General features: G+C 37.3%; 2 protein-coding genes and 1 non-coding gene across 8 annotated transcripts; 1 reads left to right on the top strand and 2 right to left on the bottom strand.

Moving 5' to 3' along the window:
* Positions 1 to 8,791: 8,791 nt before the first annotated feature.
* Positions 8,792 to 8,865, bottom strand: TRNAN-GUU (transfer RNA asparagine (anticodon GUU)). The gene has a single exon. It is a non-coding gene; the product is annotated as a tRNA-Asn (tRNA).
* A 59-nt stretch (positions 8,866 to 8,924) lies between these two features.
* Positions 8,925 to 17,866, top strand: LOC107769386 (protein RIK). 6 transcript variants are annotated; one of them, XR_012701233.1, is made up of 13 exons: positions 8,925 to 9,207; positions 10,208 to 10,424; positions 10,848 to 10,946; positions 11,057 to 11,091; positions 11,173 to 11,248; positions 11,972 to 12,067; positions 12,144 to 12,230; positions 12,750 to 12,843; positions 12,991 to 13,108; positions 13,253 to 13,769; positions 15,886 to 16,127; positions 16,488 to 16,722; positions 17,332 to 17,866. XR_012701233.1 is itself a non-coding variant. In XM_075234381.1 (13 exons), exons 3-13 carry the CDS (start codon positions 10,290 to 10,292, stop codon positions 17,457 to 17,459), a joined length of 1,620 nt encoding a protein of 539 aa, XP_075090482.1. In that variant the 5' UTR covers positions 8,975 to 9,207; positions 10,012 to 10,100; positions 10,208 to 10,289; the 3' UTR covers positions 17,460 to 17,866. The 6 variants fall into 6 exon arrangements, 2 of the variants coding, with proteins under 2 accessions (XP_075090481.1, XP_075090482.1); XM_075234381.1 differs by lacking the exon at positions 15,886 to 16,127 and adding an exon at positions 10,012 to 10,100 and having other exon boundaries at positions 8,975 to 9,207; XR_012701234.1 differs by having other exon boundaries at positions 15,959 to 16,722.
* Positions 17,867 to 18,037: 171 nt separating this feature from the next.
* On the bottom strand, positions 18,038 to 20,619 carry LOC107818798 (uncharacterized). Its single transcript, XM_016644848.2, has 5 exons — positions 20,487 to 20,619; positions 19,461 to 19,604; positions 19,313 to 19,381; positions 19,050 to 19,156; positions 18,038 to 18,834 (listed from the first exon to the last, which is right to left on the bottom strand). The coding sequence occupies exons 2-5, from the start codon at positions 19,594 to 19,596 to the stop codon at positions 18,364 to 18,366; spliced, it is 783 nt and encodes a 260-aa protein (XP_016500334.2). The 5' UTR covers positions 19,597 to 19,604; positions 20,487 to 20,619; the 3' UTR covers positions 18,038 to 18,363.
* Positions 20,620 to 20,827: the final 208 nt, after the last annotated feature.

Here is a 20,827-nt window from a genome sequence, read left to right as displayed (position 1 = left end):
CATACTGATGTCCTTTTTTCTGGGGGCGCTGTATTTCATGCGTGCAGGTTCAGACAGACAGACTAGTAGAACTCCTCATTAGGTGTTGCCCGAGTTCAGCTTGATCGGTAAGCTCCATGCCCTTCGGAGTTGCCGAGTCTAGAGATCTATGTACATCTTGTGTATAAATGTATATATGTTATGAGTAGGTCAGGGCCATGTTCCGATCACATTATATCCATCAGTAGAGGCTTGTAGACATATCATGTCAGTTAGTGCAGTATGTTGGGCTTGTAGGCCTTTTATGTATAATTTGTTAGTTTTCCAGACGTAGTTGTTATGACGGCCTTGTCGGCCCAGCTTTATATTGATATTTAGTCAGCATTCACAATTGTCTTGAAATGTGGCCCATGGACAAAGTATGACATTATATGTTCATAGTCCCTTAGTCACAAGTTGGTACGCAAGGATAGGTGAGGCACCGGGTGCCGGTCTAGTCCCCCAGGTTCGGGGCATGACAAAAGTGGTATCAGAGCAGTTCTGTCCTAGGGAGTCTACAAGTCGTGTCTAGTAGAGTCTTGTTATGGGTGTATCGTGCACCACACTTATAAGCAGGAGGCTACAGGGCATTTAGGACTGTCACTCTTTCTTCTTACTCTAGATCGTGTGGTAGAACTAACTTGTAAGAATTTAGATTCCTAAATTCTATTATATTCGTAATACAATGATACAGACATCTAGAAAGACGGTTGGTAAGGGATTGAATATGGTTGTGGAAGAATTGAGTCAGAGGAACTCGATTTTGCACCATGCTTATGATGAGTAAATGTAAGGTCTCCAGTAGAACATGTGGATACTAAGATGTGTAAGCTTCTTGATAAGGATCCCTAAGGCAAGAATATCTATCCACTCTTACGGTAAAAAGGAATAAGAGATTTAGAAGCTAGATACAAGTTTCAACAAGTAAAAGAAGCAAGGTGAAGAAGGGTACGGCGCACCCAGTTAATGAAGATTATCAATATTTGCAACTTAGGCAGAGAAATATAAGCATTTTTAGTTACCTTCAACGGTAACAGAGGTATGTACAACCGGCCACACCCATCTCAGTTATTCCCTATGGGAGCTAACAGATATAGTTTAAGAGAAGGACGGGATATCAGGATCTGACTGGGGTTAGAGTAACCCAAAATGATGGATGGATTGTCTGCGTTTGTTGACATTTTCGAGGGATATTGCAAATATGCTAATGAATCTTCTTGTGAAACACCCAGATGGTGCACTCCAGAATAGTATAGCTAGATATGAATACTGGAATGTTCAAAGACATGCACTGAAATCCTGGAAGGAATAAATATTACCTTAGTATGGCTCCCGTCCCTAGTAGAGAGAGAATGCTAGGCAACCCGAAGAGCCAATGAATGAACCAAGGGGAGCTAAAAGCAAAAGAATGTCTTGTTGAAGTTTTCAAAAGAAAGCGATCGGCAGAAATATTAGCAGGGAAATAAGAAGAGAGATAAGAAAGCATTATGAGTAAGATGTGATACATGGATGACAATGGTAGAAAAAAAAATGAAATGATAGTATTACAGAGTCTATAGTTAAGTAAAGGAAAAGATGAGAGACGACATGCCTTGTGACAACAAAAGAGTATGGACCATAAAGTCATCCTCATTTCGAGAAATAAGTTCATGACTCTAACGTGATTACCAGAAGGAAAAGTTAGACCTTAGAGTAATAGAAATCAGTATGGACTGATGAACAAGATAAACTAAAAATGAATTAGGGACTGAGTGATTTAACAATGGTCGTCATCATGAGAATTTCAGATTTCATTCCAGCGATAATGGAATGGACAACATAAGAAAATTCATGAGAAATTCAGAGAATGGTCATTCAAGAAGACGCTTCCCTAAAGCAAAGAAAATCGCAGTTACATTTGACCCAAAGTTTCAGTAAAACTTATGAACGTAACTTGTGATGACTTTCATCGACTTTTGTTCCACAACTCGCTTGACTTCAAAACATAACACACGACTATCATACGACTAACATAAATCATAACATAACCTCCTTATCATGTTAAGTACCCTAGTCTCACCCCAAAAGTACATGTTATAACATTCCCAACTTGTCGACTTTCGACAAAACATTATTTTCTTCAATTCCTTTAGCTTCTGAACCTTCCAACCCTCTTTGTACTTGTTGTTCATGATCTTCAACATTTGTAACCTCTAAGGTAATATGATAACTTACTTTATATACTTCCAAAGATGATCTCATTTTTGGTCTTACATTAGTTTGCTTACGACGCACTTTTATATATGAAAATATAGGGTATAACAGGTAAGATAGTGTCAGCTAGCATAGTTTGGGAGAATATGTCTAGTAAATTATAGTAGTTGCTCGGAAGAGAATTACGACACCTAAAGTGCTCACGATCAGTAGCGAATAATTAGGCGAAATTATAGGAGACGTAGTGAGAAGGATTCCGGCAATTGGGGAAATCATAACTCTAGACCTTCTTAATCTTGTCTCCAACCCTTAGTATCTTTAGTTGTTAATTTACTATTTTAAGTTGTTAGTTAATTAGTTAGAAATATATTTATAACTTAGAAATTGTTTGAGCTTGTCTTCTTAGTGATAGTGAATAGTTATAGCTAAACCTTAGTTCTCTGTGGGATTCGACTTAGACTTTTAGACCAGATTATATTTGCAGCAACCGCTTATCCTTTTTAGGACTACAGTTGGGCGTGATCAAATTTTGACGCCGATGCCGGGGAACTAACAGTGTAGCTGTAGGTGTACATATTGCTAGGTTTCAAGTTTGAACTTTTATTTTGTTTTCTAGTATTTGATTTTTTTTTGTTTTACTTGGTAATTTGAGAAACATGGCATCTTGAAATTATGAGAGTTTTGATGTTAGTACTTCCACTTTTGATCCTCCTTATACATATTGTGGAGGAAACCACCCATGCCAAAATTATCAAAATATTTTCGAGAGCGAGTTATGTGCACCAACTCAATCTTATATGTGGAATGTGTGTGATATGTGTGGTGGTCAAGATGGGCACTTTCATGGTTGTGCTTATATTTCTTATCCTCCCCTAACCCATCACTATAATGGTTCTACTTTTTCTTGTGAGGTTAACAGGAACAAAGAACCTGGGGATGACAACCTGAAAGAGATCAAGGATATGCTAAGGTACATTGTGGAAAAGAATGATGAGACACAACTGCGGGTACAAAGGCAAGATGTAACTATTCGCAACTTGGAAGCTCAAGTGAGTCAACTAATTGAAGCTTTTAATGCTCAACATGTTAATATTATGGATAGTAGCCATGAGCAGTGTGTATTAGAGATGGAAATTGAGGTGCCAATGGAGGGGTCCAAAGTAGAACACCAACACTCTAACCTGCTAGAATTTGAGGATGCCGATGTTGAAGAAGTAATATTAGAGTCAACCAAGGACATTGAGTATACAAATTTAGTTGACTCTAGTGTGATTGGTTTTAAGGATGTTGAAAATCTTGAAGTTCATGTATTTTAGCGCGTTGGACCTCATTCCAAACACTTCTCTACATTATGTTCGGACAGTGAAATAAGAATGGATCTTTACGAGTATAAAGAGGAGTCCAAGGAAGAGGTAGATGAGCCTTATATTTTGAAATTTTCAAGGTCATCTAGGCAAGGTGACACTCCTCGGCGGAGAGCCAAAAAGTGCATGATAATTTATTTAATTTTTGGCTCGCAAGAATTTAAACCGTCCCATGAGCATAATCATAAACTTGAAGAAAAACTTGGGGTTCAATTCATATGCTCAAGGTGGAAGCAAAAAGTGATACGCGTCATGCCACGATGTTAAATCAAGCGCTTGTTGGAAGGTAACCCAACTTTACTGCTTTCTTTTATTTTTATTATTTTATTGTATTATTTTTGTAGTGTCATTTTTTATTTTATAGGAGCATGAGAAGAAAATCCATTGGAAGAAACCAAAAGCAAGTGAGATGGTTAGAACTAAATGTGGGGTGCCCTCACAAAGAACCAAGTCTGGGGGAAGTCTGAGTACCCCATGAGTTGCTAATACTTCGGCCTTTGACCTACTAGGGAGTTTCTTTTACCATCTTGTATTTATGGGTGTGCATTGAGGACAATACACAATTTTAAGTGTGGGTGAAGAGACTGTTTGGGTGATTTTCTATGCTATTTTAGTTATATTATTTTATGTGAGTTGAAAAAAAATCAAAAATCAAATAAATAAATAAAATTAGGTAGAAATAATCCCTCTTGGTTTTTCTTATGGCCACGGTTCTTTTTCAAGGGATGACTCTTTGAACCAGGTAGTAATTTTTTTTTTCTTGTATGCAAAAAGTTTTGGACTTTTCCTGACGATGGACCTCCTAGACAGTTTTTTTGAGGGTTTAAAGTCCAAAGAAAAATACAAAAAAAAGTCCATTATTTTTTATTTTTGAATTGATAATGGAATGGGAAGAGCTTGAGTATCTATGCTTTTTGACATGTTTTATGTCGGGGCTTAGAGCTGAAGCATTTGTGCTGAGTACTTTCTTCTTGAGTCTTGTGACTATATGCCTTGAGAGTATATGCGACTTATTCTGACACTTGGTCTCGTCCTTTGACTCCTATTATGTACCTCCTATGTGATTGAGTTATATTATGACTGTGCTAGTTGTTTTAACTTGAGAGTGGGGTCTGAGCCGTCCTGAGTAAGTTATGTGCATTGTGTGAAGTGAGATTTGGTTGTACTATGTGTCGTCCCTTGCTAGTCTAGAACTTGACCTGTGTATGAGTTGAAGCAAAATAAGTAAGCTTTGCGAGTCTAGAAAATGATATAGGCATTTCTTTGATTGGCCTCTGAGCTAATTGCCGACCAGTGATAAAATTATCCATTGTTAGCCTGTTTAAGCATGTAAACCTTTTCTTTGGTACCCACATTACAAGACGAATCCCTTTTGTTCTTAATTAAATCTTGTTGAACCTTTACCTCCGAAAGCACTTAAGTCGCTAGAAGTGAAGGAAAAGAGATTGGGTAGTTTTTTAGTGGAATCATAGAAAGGCCAAAATGTGCATGTGTGAATGAAGAGAGCTACTAGTTGGAAATACCAATTTATGAAGGGTGTTGAAAAGATTTTGAACAAAAAAAAAAGGAAAATCCCTCCAATTCACTTTGATATGTGCTAGTGCTTATGTAGATGTGCTTAAAGTCAATGGGCTACGTTATTTATGGTGTCGTAGCGATATGTTGAGTGATCATGAAAAGGATATTCTTAAAAGTTAAAGTGTATTGTATTAAAAGTGCTTAGGAGGGTTAGTCACTATTATCCATATCTATCCTACCCGTCCCTTAGCCTACATTATAACCCATGAAGATCTAATTGATCCTAGACTTTGCGAGCTTAAATTAGTAGAGACTTACATTACGGGCAAGCCTATGGTATGAGCTTTGGGGGAACATGAGTTTCTTTGTGAGAGAGAGTGAATTCTTTCATTCTATGAGTCCTTAAATTGTACTTGAATTCATATTGGAGTGTGCGAACTGATTACCCTCTTTGTTTTGTCGGTGAGGGCACATGCTTTACAATGGATTGGTAAGAAACTCATATCTTTAGTTTGCACAAGAAGCGAGTCACAAAGAGGAATGTAGTGGAGTTAATTTTTGAGGCTAGGATGTTAGAAGAATCATACAATAATTTTAAATAGTCTTGGCATTGGTCTAAAAATGGAAAAATGTATGAAGAGTGCATATGATGGGTTCTAAGCGTTGATATAAACCATTGCCATTGGTGTGATGCTTGAGTATGTTTTGAAAGGTATTTCTTGCCTATGCACTTAATTTTAAGTTGCTCGAGGATGAGCAAGAGTTTAAGTGTGGGGTGGTGATAAATGATGAAAAGTACATATTTTTGTGTATATTTGCATATTAATTCTTGTGTGAGTCGCGGAAGTTACATAGATTTTAAAGTGAAATATGCTCATTATGTATTTTTATGTGTAGGAACGAGTTCGGATGAAAGTAGAGTAAAAGAAGAATTATCGCAAAATAGATACAAGGGAGCAAAATTGGGAGCTCGTCTATGCCTGTGCGTCGCGCGAGGGCAGACGCGCCAGATGAGACAGAAGCGATGCAAAACAATGAAGTATGGCAAAGGCGCGAATCACTTCGCAAAACAAAACTAAAAGAGGTGGGAGCTCATTTGTGGTCGCGCACTGCACGAAAGTTGACGCGCCTTCCAGTTCTCCTATCCGATTTTGGGTTGTATTGGACGAACCTCCACCCTACCTAGGTCATATAAATACACTCTAAATATACTTTTTACATAACGTTGGAGGAGGAGACACTACTTTAGGGATACACAACACCTTTGGAGGCAAGAATACACTAGGAGCAAGGATGAAGATTCAATCACGAGTTTTTCCTTTCTTCTTCATGTTTTCTATTGTTGGTTATGAATTTTAGTGTTGTATTTTCACATACTAATATGAGTAGCTAATTTATCATTTAGGGTTTTGATGGAACCTTTTGGAAGATGAATTCTTGTTAAGTTTGAATATAATTTAGCCTTTGAATTTCTTTACTTGTTTAACTACATGTTTATTTCTGTTGATTGAATGACCATCAATTGACTATGACTATTTATTATGTATTGCTTGGGAAAGGGTACATATTTAGGTAGTTATTGAACAATGTCACTCCTAACATATATGAGGAATCAATACGGCAGGCTTAAAGGTGGGTTTAAGAATAACAAAGTCTTGACGTGGTCATAGTAAGCGGTAAGATAGTGCCAGCTAGCGTAGTTCGAGAGAATATATCTAGTAAATTGTAGTAGTTGCTCGGGAGAGAATTACGACACCTAAAGTGCTCACGATCAGTAGCGAATAATTAGGCAAAATTATAGGAGACGTAGTGGGAAGGATTCCGACTATTGGGGAAATCATAACTCTAGACCTCCTTAATCTTGTATCTTTAGTTGTTAATTTACTATTTTAAGTTGTTAGTTAATTAGTTAGACATAAGAATCTTAATATTTATAATTTAGGAATTGTTCGAGCTTGTCTTCTTGGTGATAGTGAACAGTTGTACCACCAATTTCATTCCCAAATTCGCCATATCCAAAAATCTCCAATTTTCCGATTTCCTCTCCTTAAACGATATATCAAAAGAATGAGGCTTTGAGAGGAATGGAGAAGAAGGGAGATGACCTATGTGTGAGAATACAAGAAAAGCAAGCTGAAATGGAGGATTCAGCTGTGGGAATGGGGATTGGGACGGCAGAAACGACGGGAAGGGTTGGGGATTTTTTTATTTTAAATATGGAAATATTAGGCTTACAAAGTGTAATAAGTGAAACATTAGAGATAAAGACTGAATTTCCCCCCTTCACTTTATAATCATACTTAAGCACTAATTAAGCATGAAAGTCAGTCCTACAATAATTAAAACTTGGCCAAATCAAGTTTGAAAATGGATCATGTGGCCAAGAGGCCCCACTTACTATATATGAACTTTAACAACTTAATTACACATCTAATCTCATAAATTGTCAAGGAAGGACTTTTATTAATCTTTTGCTTGTTTTTTGGAGCATTAAATTTGCTCATATTCGAACTTTTGTGGTAAGAAAGAAAATTGATATTCCAAATGAACAAAATAAAAGTTTCTAATACAAAAGAAAAAAGAATTATTGTCGATTGCTCATATCTTTTCTAAAGCAATTAAAATTAATTGTTCGAAAGAACAAAACTTAAAGATGAGAGAAATCAATTCCATATTTATTATCGAAAAGGGTACTTTAATCACTCGTGTAATATGGCTATATATAATGCATTTTAAAATTAATCACGTATATTCCTTATCTTTAGTTGTTAATCTACTATTTTAAGTTGTTAGTTAATTAGTTAGACATAAGAATCTTAATATTTATAATTTAGGAATTGTTCGAGCTTGTCTTCTTGGGGATAGTGAACAGTTGTACCACCAATTTCATTCCCAAATTCGCCAGATCCAAAAATCTCCAATTTTTCGATTTCCTCTCCTTAAACGATATATCAAAAGAATGAGGCTTTGAGAGGAATGGAGAAGAAGAGAGACGACTTATGTGTGAGAATACAAGAAAAGCAAGCTGCAATGGAGGATTCAGCTGTGGGAATGGGGATTGGGATGGTAGAAACGACGGGAAGGGTTGGGGATTTTTTTAATTTTAAATATGAAAATATTAGGCTTACAAAGTGTAATAAGTGAAACATTAGAGATAAAGACTGAATTTCCCCCTTTCACTTTATAATCCTACTTAAGCACTAATTAAGCATGAAAGTCAATCCTACAATAATTAAAACTTGGCCAAATCAAGTTTGAAAATGGATCATGTGGCCAAGAGGGCCCACTTACTATATATGAACTTTAACAACTTAATTACACATCTAATCTCACAAATTGTCAAAGAAGGACTTTTGTTAATCTTTTGCTTGTTATTTGGAGCATTAAATTTGCTCATATTCGAACTTTTGTGGTAAGAAAGAAAATTGATATTCCAAATGAACAAAATGAAAGTTTCTAATACAAAAGAAAAAAGAATTGTTGTCGATTGCTCATATCTTTTCTAAAGCAATTAAAATTAATTGTTCGAAAGAACAAAACTTAAAGATGAGAGAAATCAATTCCATATTTATTATCGATAAGGGTAATATGGCTATATACAATGCATTTTAAAATTAATCATGTATATTCCTTATCCTTATACTATAAATATCCTACTCCAAGTGGTATTCCAAAAAGAAAAAAACAATTATTTGAAACGCTAGAAGGAGGGCTTGAACCTCCGACCTTGTGGTTAACAGCCACACGCTCTAACCAACTGAGCTATTCCAGCTTTGTTATTTCAGTATTGCATAAAATTATATTTAGTAGACCGTTTAATTCTTAGCACGTGCATGCCACGAGATTCACATCCCTGGCAAGCAGCGCCTCAGCATTTGGCCGTTCGCACCGAAATCCAAATGCAATGTGGAGTCTCGACGCCACTAATTCTTACAATTAGATGCGTCTGAAATCCTTATTTTTGTGAAATTCAATCATTCTTCCGCTCCGTTGAATCAAAAGAAGCATTGCAATCAAACGAACTAGAAATTTCTTAAGCGATGACGGAGGATAATTGCCCTAGAGTTTCATCTTCCGAATCCTTAGACTCCAATTCCTCATCAACGAAGCAAAGGTGCATAAAATTTTCATCTTTAATTTTATTTATCGAAGGCAATCCACTTCAATTGAGATCTAAGTTTCCCTTAATATCATTGACTTAGGTCAGAATTGAAACTTCACGTATTGATTAAATTTTGTTCCCTATCTCCTGATCATGTTTTTGATTGATCGTGTATACCTTCACTAGCTTGGGATTTGGCCTAGCTGATTGAATATTCACATGATTGTGTCTACTTCTCCACGGTTTATTCCTTTTAATGTACTATTGGCTTCATGAGATTGTCATGTCCTTTTAGTCTGATGCTAAGCTGAAAAAATTGGACAGCTAAATTTGTATATACAATTGCAACTCTATAGGAACAACTAGTATTGAGGTAATGGCAGTAGTATTTGCACACGGAAGATCTTATACTCGCTAGTAGTGGTTTAACCTTTCAGAGATTTATACATTTATGAGATATACAGAATTTCTAATACTTTTTTATTTTTATTAACATAATATTGGCATTAGATGATTTAAATTAGTAACGTGTTCAGTGAGAATCCATATAGCCGACCCCAACTTGTTTGGGGCTAAGGGGTAGTAGTAGTTTTTGTTTTTGTTAGAGAATCAGGTTTAACACAATAAATATTAGTGGGGTTGTTTGCATTATGCTGCAGAAGCAGAAAAAAATAAGCATAAAAGATTATGTACTGGGGCCAAATAGAGCTGAATTGATATAGAGATTCACATAACTGGACCCAGCTACTTTAGGATTGAGTCATAGTTGAGATTCATATCATAAATTTGATTGGTTTTGTGTTGGTGTACCTACAGTAACCATCCTCTCTTTTTGTGCGCTTGGTACCGGCATGTGACGCAAACTAGATGCGAAGCTCATACCGATGAAATTATTTGATTGATTGGTTAGTATAAGAAAAAAAAATGTTCAATCATGTCGGCAACATTTCATAGTCTAATAAGAAGTTCTAAGTAAGCTCTTCTGGTGGTTTAACTTTTCAACATCTTCCAGGAAGAGGAGAAAGTGGGATCAGCCTGCGGAGACATTTGTTCCAGATGGAGTTGCAGTATCTGGGATTTTTCCAGTGGCAAACATGGGATCTCTTGCTGGTGTCCCATTACCCGGTGTAGCTCCAGTCTTAGGTGCTGCTTTTATGAATCCTCTTACCGCTATTGGTGCTACTACAGTGCAGCAACATCCTCTCATTGTTGCCCAAAACTTAATTCAAGTAAGATTATCGGAGAAGATGCTGCTTATTCTTTTCTAGCTTGGAAGGTTTCCCCTATTACTTGAGGGTTGTTACCTAGCTCTATGAGTTATTATCCAAATGCATGATCCACATATCAGCCAACATGTGCATCTCTTTTTTTTTTCTTTGGGGGCGGACATTATTTCTGTTGTCAGTAGCCTTTTCCCATTATCTACCTCCTTATATTGTCATCAAAATCAACACGTTTTCTGGTTCACTTTCCTGCGGTTGTCCTACTGCAAATCAACAGTTAATGTGTTTGTTATGCGTCCTTTGAGTTTATATTGAATCTGCCATGCGCTTTATGCCATTTTCCCATTATCCTTCTACATACTGTTGTTTAACATCAGCTTCCTTTTTTGTTTGGGTCACTTCTGATTTTCTAATCATGAACTATTGCAGCCGAAAATTCAGGATGAGTTGATAGCAAGAGAAATTGTCATTAATGACGCTGATCCGGCTGTTCGCTACAGGCTCACAAAGCGCCAAACCCAGGAAGAGGTGAATATTGTTAATGGGTTCTATAATACTAAAGAGGAGTCAAGAAGCAAATACTGATTATATTAAGGTTATGCACCTTATTTATTGATTAATTATCATTGTTTCTGCAGATTCAGAAGAGCTCGGGTGCTGTGGTTATAACTAGGTAGTACATCATGAAGTCTTATCTTGCTCATTGTTTAGCTTTTATTTGTAGTATAATACCTGTTTAACCTGGCTATTGCAGGGGTAGATACAGGCCTCCAAATGCACCATCTGATGGTGAAAAACCCCTCTACCTTCATATTTCTGCTGGGGCACATGTAAGCAATTTTAGTTGTTTGCTTTTAAGATGCACCATTTGGTTCAGGAAGATTGCTAATAAAGTTTGTCCGTCACCAAATTTCATAGATGAATCATTTGTGAGCATTTTAATTACTCAACACATTTGCCTATTGTTAACTTGTTTCTCTTAGTTTCGTTTCTGTGTTTTTCCAATCATTGAAGTGGTTACCACCAATATTTCTTTTGTTCTATTCTCTAGCTTAGAGTTCATTTACTGCTAGTTTTTTTCCTGATTTATCCAATATATACGAATTACTACATATGACGGTAGAATCTTGGAAAATCTTTTCTCTTTTAAAGCAAAAGCTGTGGCACATTTCTGAACCTTTCTAATTTTTTGTTTTTTAATGTCTACATTTTTTGTCTATCCATCTCAAATTTAATGCTCACGTTTGACTTGGCTAAGTTTAGAGTTACAAGTTCACTAATAACTTTTGCTTTCTTAGGAACAAATTAAAAAAAGAAAAGTTGAGTAGAGAAATGTAAAAGGGGGCTCTCATTAACTTTTTGGTGATGATATATTCGATAAAAATTTCCTCATAGGGAAGTTGAACTTATCTTGGGTCACATTATGAAGAAATATTGACATTCATTGAAGTGGGACTTATCTCTGTAATCTTTCAAGTTCTTAATGTTTTGACCTCACTTTACTGTGTAAAGTTATTGTTACGGTGTATTTACATGTACTATGGTTGGTTCAGCTAGAAACAACACTGGAGAGGATCAAAGCAGTTGATCGTGCTGCTGCTATAGTGGAGGAAATGCTGAAGCAAGGTACTGTTAACAATGGATTGAAGGTAAGTAGTATCTGGTGAGGTTTGACAGGAGCTGAACCCAGAAAATTACTGTAACATCTAACTCTTTTACCATCAGGTCAATCATCTGCTTAGCACCTGTGTCTACCTGGGCTTTGATGCTGATCCATCAGCAAATATTGCTGCGCGCATTCGTGGACCAAATGTGAGCTCCCTCTATCAAACTTTGCCCTTTTTTCCCTGGTTTGTTGAGTTATGGTGGTATGGTCGAGGGTTAACTGTTTTGGGAAATTTTCAACGGATAATCTCTCGCATTGTTAGCGACATAAAATGGCGGAACCTTTTATTGTATGATTTTTTATCCATTTGCCTTTTCAATTTCTTTTCTCTATTTGTTATGAGTTGCTTGCAAGTTCAGATATCGGGAATGTACAACCAGTCGTTACTTCTCTGTTATTGATCTGATGTTGGAATCAATTAATTATTGTTTCTCTTCATTGATCAGATTCTGGTCTGAGTAATTATATGATTGTTTCTTTCCAGTAGTTTCTGTGTAATCTGTTTCCCACCCTGTTTGGCATGCATTGATGCTTGATGTACTCTTCTTAAATTTATTCTAATTTATAGAAAGCCAAGAGATTCTAATGTTCTGAGCTTTCTCTGACATCTCCGTCCATTTGGAGAGTTTTTCTTCTGTGCTGGTGGTTGGCTTTTGTAAGTGCAGGATCAGTATATAAATCACATTATAAATGAAACTGGAGCGACTGTCTTGCTACGAGGGCGTGGTACGGGATATTCAGATGGAGAACAGGGTGAAGGTGCCTATTTGTTGATTTTTGATGCAATTTTTCCCCTTGCTCCGTAGTTAGCATGACAAGATCAGTTATCAACTGTGCACCACTGGCCCTGGGGGATTTCTTGGTTATAACAAAGATTCCTCTTGAATGTTTTCTTTTTATGTGCAGATTTGCATCAACCTCTGCATTTACTCATATCAAGCAATAACAGTGCAAGTCTTGAGCGTGCAAAGCTTTTGGCAGAAAATCTTTTGGATACTATATGTGCAGAGTGTGGTGCTTCTAGGTATGCATGTTTCTTTGAGTGTATAAAATGTGATTGCAGCATTTTGTTCAGAAGAGGTTTATATGGGTTGTTGTTTGGTATGATTCTGTTTCTTCTGTTGTTAGACATACCCGAATCCTCATTTTTGTGACTGTCATTGTGCAGAGTCTCTTCTTGTAAGGTTTATGGTGCTGTTCCACCTCCACCACAACCATTAGCCAGCATTCAGGGTTCTGGAAGTGAATCAGAAGTCAATAACATACCTGCAGCCAATGTAGCTGCACAGATTCTGAGCTCCACAACAGCAGCAGCAGTTCCCGTGACTGCAGCTGCAGGTGTGACTAATGTTGTTTCTCAGGGTACAGTGCCTCAATCTGTTGGTTCACTGAATCCTGTGCCATCTCAACCTCCCACTGGTTGCTATCCTCATCAATTAGTTACAAGTAGAACAAGCTATATTGGTTATGATGGTATATATCCACAAGCCACTCCTCTGCAGCAAGTTGCTTTGGCTCTTAGGCATTCTACTTCTCCAGTCACTGCCACAGTTGCTCCGGCAACAACAGGAGCAAGCATCACTTCACAGATAAGTATAGGTTCTGAGAAGGACAAGCGCCCTGCACAGAAGCGTAAATTTCAGGAGCTGCCGGCTGCTGGAAAGAGCCAAGTAACTGTAAACCAGGTATGTGCTAAATCTCCTTGACCTATACTAAGGTCTCTCCAGGCAATTGCCTTTTACTAGCTTTTGATGCGAAGATTATATTGGTAAGAAATGAACACTGAAAGCATTTCTTGTTATAATTTCTGGCAAAGGAATCTAGACTGGAGTATTCAGGGGTTCTTCTGTTATCATTTTCTGCTTGTTGAAGTATGCAACGGGGCACTAGTGGTGCAAAAAGTTTTGCTCCAATAGCCTTTCTTTTGGATGAGGACTAAAATGATAGATGATCCAAAATTAATAAAAAGGTAGATTATATATGAGTACTGGCACTACTACAGTTCCAACTACATAGTGGAAGATTGAGGCGTACATGTATCACTAATCTGAACGGATCAAAAGCACCTCTCCAAGTACTGCTCTTTGACCATTCACTATGTGGTATCTGGCTAATCGATTGCTAGAATGATGATATAACTGAAAAAAGATGTCAGTTTGTATAAAACAAGTTTCCCTTAGTTTTTGGTGTAAATTAGAATATATACAGTGTCGTATCTAGAAGGGGGTTCCTGGGGCATGTGAACCTATGCTCCCCTCCCTAGGTCGTGTATAGTAATGTTATATTTTTTCAAAAATACTTATATGTGTGTGTGTGTGTGTGTGTGTGCGCACGCGCACACACCCAAGCTCAAAGTATCGTATGATGCAATGGTTATTTGGTGCACCTCTCTAAGTAAGGTTGGGAGTTCAAATCTTATGTCAATCTTGTTGTATTTTTCCTTTTTGTTTTTCTAGAATTGGGCACAACCACGGGAGACGGGCATGTCCGGTGTCACTTCTTGCGTATTAATTAAGTACTTTTTTTTTTTTTTTTGGTTTGGTCTTTGAAAATTTCCAAGTCTGACACATTCCTATTCTTCTTTTATCACCGTAAAATTTTATATAATTAAACCAAATGTGTATATTAAAACTAGTAGCAGTAGATTATGTAACATATTGTCAATGGGTTCAACTAATTCCACCATTTTCTACACAAAGTACTAGATATATATGTAAGAAAATTACTATTACTATTTTTAGAAAAATTAATTTTGAACTTATAATTCCAAAAGCTAATGAGTGCAATAGTAAGAACTAAAGGTTAAACCCGTAAAATTTATATCCTGGATCTACCTCTTCGTAATAGTGCACTCATCTTCCCAAAATCCTGGATCCACCTTTGAATATGTAGATGACCCCGATTCAATTCTAAAAGTTTTAGAAGAACAAGGATTGTAGGTTTTTGGCTTTTCACTGATGTGATGTCCATATTTTGGTATCCAGCACAAACTTTGTGCTGTTGATTATATATATACATGTTTTCTCAAAAAAAAAAGAAAAAAAAGAAGAAGTTTCCCTTAGTGGTTGTGGCTGAGAGGTCACTGAAGTTGTATTGATTCCTATTCCTCATTTGGAGGGCCTCTTCACCTACTTTCGAAGCTCCTGTGGTTTCTCCAAATTTATGCTGAAACCAACCTTTCATAAACTGTGGCATCGTAGCAATAGCCTGTATATCTGCCTCGTTGTATAATAAGTTATGTCCTTAATTATTTCTTACAGCTTGAGTGGTCTTCTGCACAGGAGTATCCTGTGTATGTGATTAAATTCTTACTTTGCCTTCACTATATCAATGGTATTAATAAAGGATGAAGTGCAGCTTGTGTATCATGATGATAGGCAAAATCTGGTTTTATCAGATTCTCCTATTTTTGGGTCTCTTTTAAACTTAGTTTGCCTTCACCGAACATCTTAGTTTCTATTCAGCCCTCACGTGTGGCAACTAGCAATCCATGGGCTGCATACCGATCTGGCTCTGAAATTCCAATTTGCTAGTTAATTTAAAGAGCCTTATATCCATCCCCTTAGGAGTTTATTAGTTTGATTCTTTCCCTTAATTGCTTTGGTTATTTTGTAACATTTGCCTGTTGGGTGGGTTGGGGGGGGGGGGGACAAAGAACGGGACTTCCTTGGTTCTCACTTTAAATTTGTATTACATTGCTGTTCCAAATTGAGCATCTGAAATTCCTCAAATTTCCTTACATTTTTCAGATAAAATGCATATATTTATTTCTGGTCTAACCTTTTCTACTTGATATTCCAGGTAATTTCTCTGACCTTGTATGAAGCTAACAGGCTGATAGTGGAACTCTGTTGGACCTTTGTATGTTTCACAGGATTCTGGGATATGGAGGAGGCATGGGTTGCTGCATGCTATTTCAGTTCTTTTTTATGGTTCCGATGCATAGAGACCATACCCCTTCTGGTTTTGGCATTCTGTCAATTGTTCATACACTAATTTGAAATGCACATGCGTAATCCAATAATGCTTCAACTATTCAAAGGGTAATAAGACTGAGGTCACATTACATTCTGCACGGGAGGCTTTCAAACAATTTCTACTTCACTCTGAAAATGTTTTTGTTTTGGGCATCTGCAATTTTTTGATTTTCCACACATAATGATCTAAGCTCCTCGTAGCAAGTGATAGAAGAAAAGTCAAGTTGCATATCCCACGCTTCCAAGTTATTCAAGTTGAAATCAATAATTCTTAGGATCACACATTTATTTTAAACTTCACTTGCCTGCTACTATACAAGTAAAAGAATGTTCAAGTATGTTTTCGAAAAACTCAAAACTTTTACCTCCCTTTCCTTGAATTGATAAGTTTTATGGATGGACTCCATCTCCCCCTTTGGTTGTCAGAATTCATTGCAGGGTTCAGAGCTCCCAACGCCTCAGAAACGAATGTCAGACGCAGGTGATAGATACAACATTGGAGCGGCTCCGAAAAAGTTGGTTCAGCCATTATCCAGTCCGATGGCACCTCCACCTCCTAGAACGATGCCTTCACCACCACCACCACCAAAGTTTCATTCATCAACAGAGAAAGTGCATGCTAACAATGTAGCTCATAGAACACCATGTAAAATTGTTCCAGGTATTTGCCAGTACTCTAGCTTTTTGGTCTCAAGATTTAAATAACTCTTGTTAGACAAGAGTGGGTTGCTCTAGTGGTAAGCACCCTCCACTTCCATCCAAGAGGTTGTGAGTTCGAGTCACCCCAAGAGCAAGGTGGGGAGTTCTTGGAGGGAGGGAGCCGAGGGAGGGTCTATCGGAAACAGCCTCCCTACCCAGGGTAGGGATAAGGTCTGCGTACACACTACCCTCCCCAGACCCCACTAGTGGAATTATACTGGGTTGTTGTTGTTGTTGTTATTTAAATAACTCTTGCTTGGCTTGTATATTAGTGAGACCTACAGACCTTCATCACCCCCTTCCTTTTCTTGCATTTCTTGTTACTAAGGACGTGGTATGAAGGGAGACAATGTTTTCCAATTTTTTCATGTCTGGTTGGTCTCTAGAAAAAAATATCAGAAAAATGACTTCCCTGGTGGGAGTAGGGAAAACAAGTTTCATAAGTAGCATTTCACGCTGATTTTTTCCTCCCCTCCCTCCACCCTTGACTACTATCCTCACCCCCTCACCCTGCCCTGCCCGCTACTCCATGCCGATTATTTAATGGTTTGATACAATTTGTGCATCTCAGATACTTTAGTCCAGCTAATGGAATATGGGGATGATGACGACGACGATGACACTGATGAAGCAATTGACAGACCTTTGAAAAGCAGCTCAAATGTGGTAGCAGCTCCGAAACCATTTTGGGCTGTTTAATAATGATCATTGCACTTCTCTTGAAAATTTTGGCAACAACGCACTTCTCTTGAAAATTTTGGCAACAGCTGAATGTTAACTGGAAAATGAATGGTCGTTTTCAATGGACCTGGAACTGGCTGGTGGATTTTCCTTGGCTGAGGATCATGTTTACTGTGAAATATTTAATATGTACCCATCTCTCCCCCCCCCCCCCCCAAAAGAAAAAGACGGGGAGGGGGGCAACTTCAAGGGGGAAAAGAGGAAAAAAGAGAAGGTTCTGTAGTATTGAGGACTATGTATTTGTGGACAAAGCCTTGTATTTCCATTATCCTTTCCTCCAGGAAGTAACCAGAAATTCTTTGATGCTGTTGCTTGTAGTTTCAGTCTGAAAATTTGAAGGAATTTATCTCACCGAAACAAAGAAATGGTACCCGTTTCGTTGAACTAATTATCTGTGTATTTAGTAACAATAAGCAGCCATTGAAACTCGCAGGTAATCAGCAAGTTATGAGTGTTTATAGAACTTTATCAACGTAAAAGTTAGAATAAAAACAACTTGAAGATCCAAGTATGTGTTTAACTCTACCGACTGTAAAGTAAAACATTTACACTAAATAATTATAGGATCTAATCAATTTAACATTACAATACCTATTTCTTGTTCAAATTTCAGTTCGAGTACACGCCCAAATGTCTAAAGAAACTAAAGAGTAGCAAACGATTAGCACTGCACAATGCTTAAAATCGGTACTTGGGAGAGCTCCATTAAAATGAACACCGTTTAAAAAGAAAGAAGAGAGATGGTAAAAAAGGCTAGAGTTTAATCCTACACATACATAAAACTAGATAAACTAAGCTATCAGTAGCAACCCTGCTGGAAATATAATATACTTTTGTTGCCTCAATGGCAAGATAAGACATATTATGAACCCCTGGAGTTGGCATAGCCATTTGGCTCATCATCGTCATCCCTGTAACTTCCTTCTGCACCCGCTGTGAAATCACCGTTTACAGATTCAGTCCCTTGGTCTGCACTAAGCTGTTCTTCCACACCATTGTCCACCATACCCGGTGTGAAACTAGCGTTGTAATTTCCAGTATTCCCACCACCATATCCACCGCCAAAACTGCCTTGTCCGACACCTCCAGCATCGTTGTCACCTTCACCACTACCATACCCCACTCCTCCACCATAGTTGCCACCACCTGCAGGATAACTGTTGTTGGTACCGTAGTTACCACCACCTCCATAATTGCTGGATGCATAACCTCCAGCACCTGCAAAACTTCCATCTCCCCCACCATATCCACCACCGCTACCATAACCACCCCCAAAACTGCCACGAGGCCTTTCTGTGGCATAATTAACCCTTATCTGTCTCCCATGGAGATCCTGAAAAGTTAAATAAATATCACCTGATCCTGGTCTCAAAAAGCTAGTTCGAAAAAATTCATCTCATTTGACTGAAGAAATAGACAAAAGCAATTTGGTGACAATATGAAAGAAAGGCACCAAAAAGTGAAGGTAAATAAAAAAGCTGAAGGCGTTTGTCATTCTTCGAGAATAACTCTCACCAGCAGTTCAGAAAGAAACCTGGACATAATTACCTGGCCATCCAAGGCAGTCAATGCACTTGCTGCTTCTTCAGTTGACGTAAAACTAACAAAGCCAAATCCTCTGGATCTTCCTGTGTCACGATCCATAATAATTCTAGCTGCACGAACCACAGATTTTATCCTTTCATCAATTTCAGTGATATATATTCTAATTTGTTCAGAACAAAAATTAATTTCATAGGCTCTGTGAACCACACTTATGGAGTCCACTGTAAAATTTTACAGTAACAGAGGTAAATTCACAAGACAAATACCTTCAATCACTTCACCATGTTGTGAGAATGCCTCTTTCAGAGAGGTTTCATCAGTGCCCCATGAGAGACCTGCAGTCAATAGTTGACAATTATAGAGCAACAAAAATAACATAGCTACTTCGTACAACGGGGAACAAAATCCTTTTACCTCCAACAAAAAGCTTTGAAGAAGACATGCTTCTTATAGCCTGGTAAAGTGATGTTCTTGAGGCACGCAGTTCCAAGTTCGCATGTCTGCTTACACTCTGTTTAAGCATATTTCCAATTCTATTGATAAAAGCCATCTTTAGACCTATGAAAAGAACAGAACGCCAAGAGTCACTATTAAACATCAACATTAAAATAAACATTAAGATGTTAGATACAGAAGAAATTTTTGGTCATAGAATCAATTCCATTTCCACCATAAACTGCTGAAAGGCACTAGATATTATGAACCAGTGCATAAAAGAAAAAGAACGGATCGTTACTTTTCTCTAAGTTCATATTCCTTTCGTCCCAATTTATACGACAGTCTTTCCATTTTGGAACATCCCAAAATATGTGATCCATCCCGTTAACAATATTATTCAATACAACTTCAAGAATCCAAATTCATTCTAATACCAAACACATTAAAATTAACTTTCCAAGCATTATTTCTAAATGTTCTTCCACTTGCAAGAATATCATAACTAGCGCAAATTAACATGTTCAGTCAAACAAAATCATATAAAATAGCGTGAAGGGAGCACATAGAAATTATTCCACATTTTTCATATAACTAAAAGCAGGAAATCACTAAAATAGACGGGTCATGAACTAATCGTTCTAGCATTCAAAAAATCCACCAACCCCACCAACAAAACAATTAAAAAGATGAGTTTATTTTTTTAATTAGCAACAATCGGCATCCAAATGTGCTCACTATTGATATCTAAAATAACAATTTTGTACCGGGAGGAGCAGGCATAACTAGTTAAAAAGATCATATAAAAAGTGAAAAAATCCAAAACCAAGACTTATTGTAGTAAACTAGTACTGGTATTCAAGAAACAGAATGGAAATGGCTAAAACCCTAACCTTTTGACTAAAACTAAACAACTGTGGCAACAAATGAAACAAATTGAAATAATAACAATCTATGTAACGGGAGACAGATATACAGGAAGAATTTGCAGAAGAAAAAACGTACCTTTGTTGTGTTGATGAAAACTTTTCCTTAAACCCGAGCTCAGTCAGTACTCGGTACTCAGTAGTAGGGTTTTAGAAGTTTGTGGGTATAAATATTGTAAAATATCTTGGCCGTACGATTATAATCAGCAAGATCTTGGCCGTTGATGAAAGAGAGTGTACACGTGGCGGTCGTCAACAGAACATTGGATTAATTGGGAAAAAAAGAAGAAGAAGAAAAAAACTCCCTCTATTTCAATTTATTTAAGCCCTTGATTAGGGCATGTTACGTTAAAACACATAAGGTGCTACTGCAAACTTCCTTCCTTTTTTTTTTTGGGATCATAATTAAGAATGATCAAT

Source organism: Nicotiana tabacum, chromosome 17, assembly GCF_000715075.1.
Source record: "Nicotiana tabacum cultivar K326 chromosome 17, ASM71507v2, whole genome shotgun sequence".
Classification (NCBI taxonomy): Eukaryota; Viridiplantae; Streptophyta; class Magnoliopsida; order Solanales; family Solanaceae; genus Nicotiana; species Nicotiana tabacum.
Note: the sequence above shows the minus strand (reverse complement) of the source record. Positions and strands in the feature narration are given on the sequence as shown.

Excerpts from the sequence above, each read along its gene's own strand:
- LOC107818798 (XM_016644848.2), bottom strand. The coding sequence starts at position 19,596 with ATGGCTTTTATCAATAGAATTGGAAATATGCTTAAACAGAGTGTAAGC. Across the intron at positions 19,382-19,460 it reads TTCAAAGCTTTTTGTTGGAG|GTCTCTCATGGGGCACTGAT; the intron begins GTAAAAGGATTT and ends TATTGACTGCAG. Across the intron at positions 18,835-19,049 it reads TGACTGCCTTGGATGGCCAG|GATCTCCATGGGAGACAGAT; the intron begins GTAATTATGTCC and ends TTAACTTTTCAG.
- LOC107769386 (XM_075234380.1), top strand. The coding sequence starts at position 9,134 with ATGACGGAGGATAATTGCCCTAGAGTTTCATCTTCCGAATCCTTAGAC. Across the intron at positions 10,425-10,847 it reads TTGCCCAAAACTTAATTCAA|CCGAAAATTCAGGATGAGTT; the intron begins GTAAGATTATCG and ends GAACTATTGCAG. Across the intron at positions 13,770-16,487 it reads GCCAAGTAACTGTAAACCAG|AATTCATTGCAGGGTTCAGA; the intron begins GTATGTGCTAAA and ends TTTGGTTGTCAG.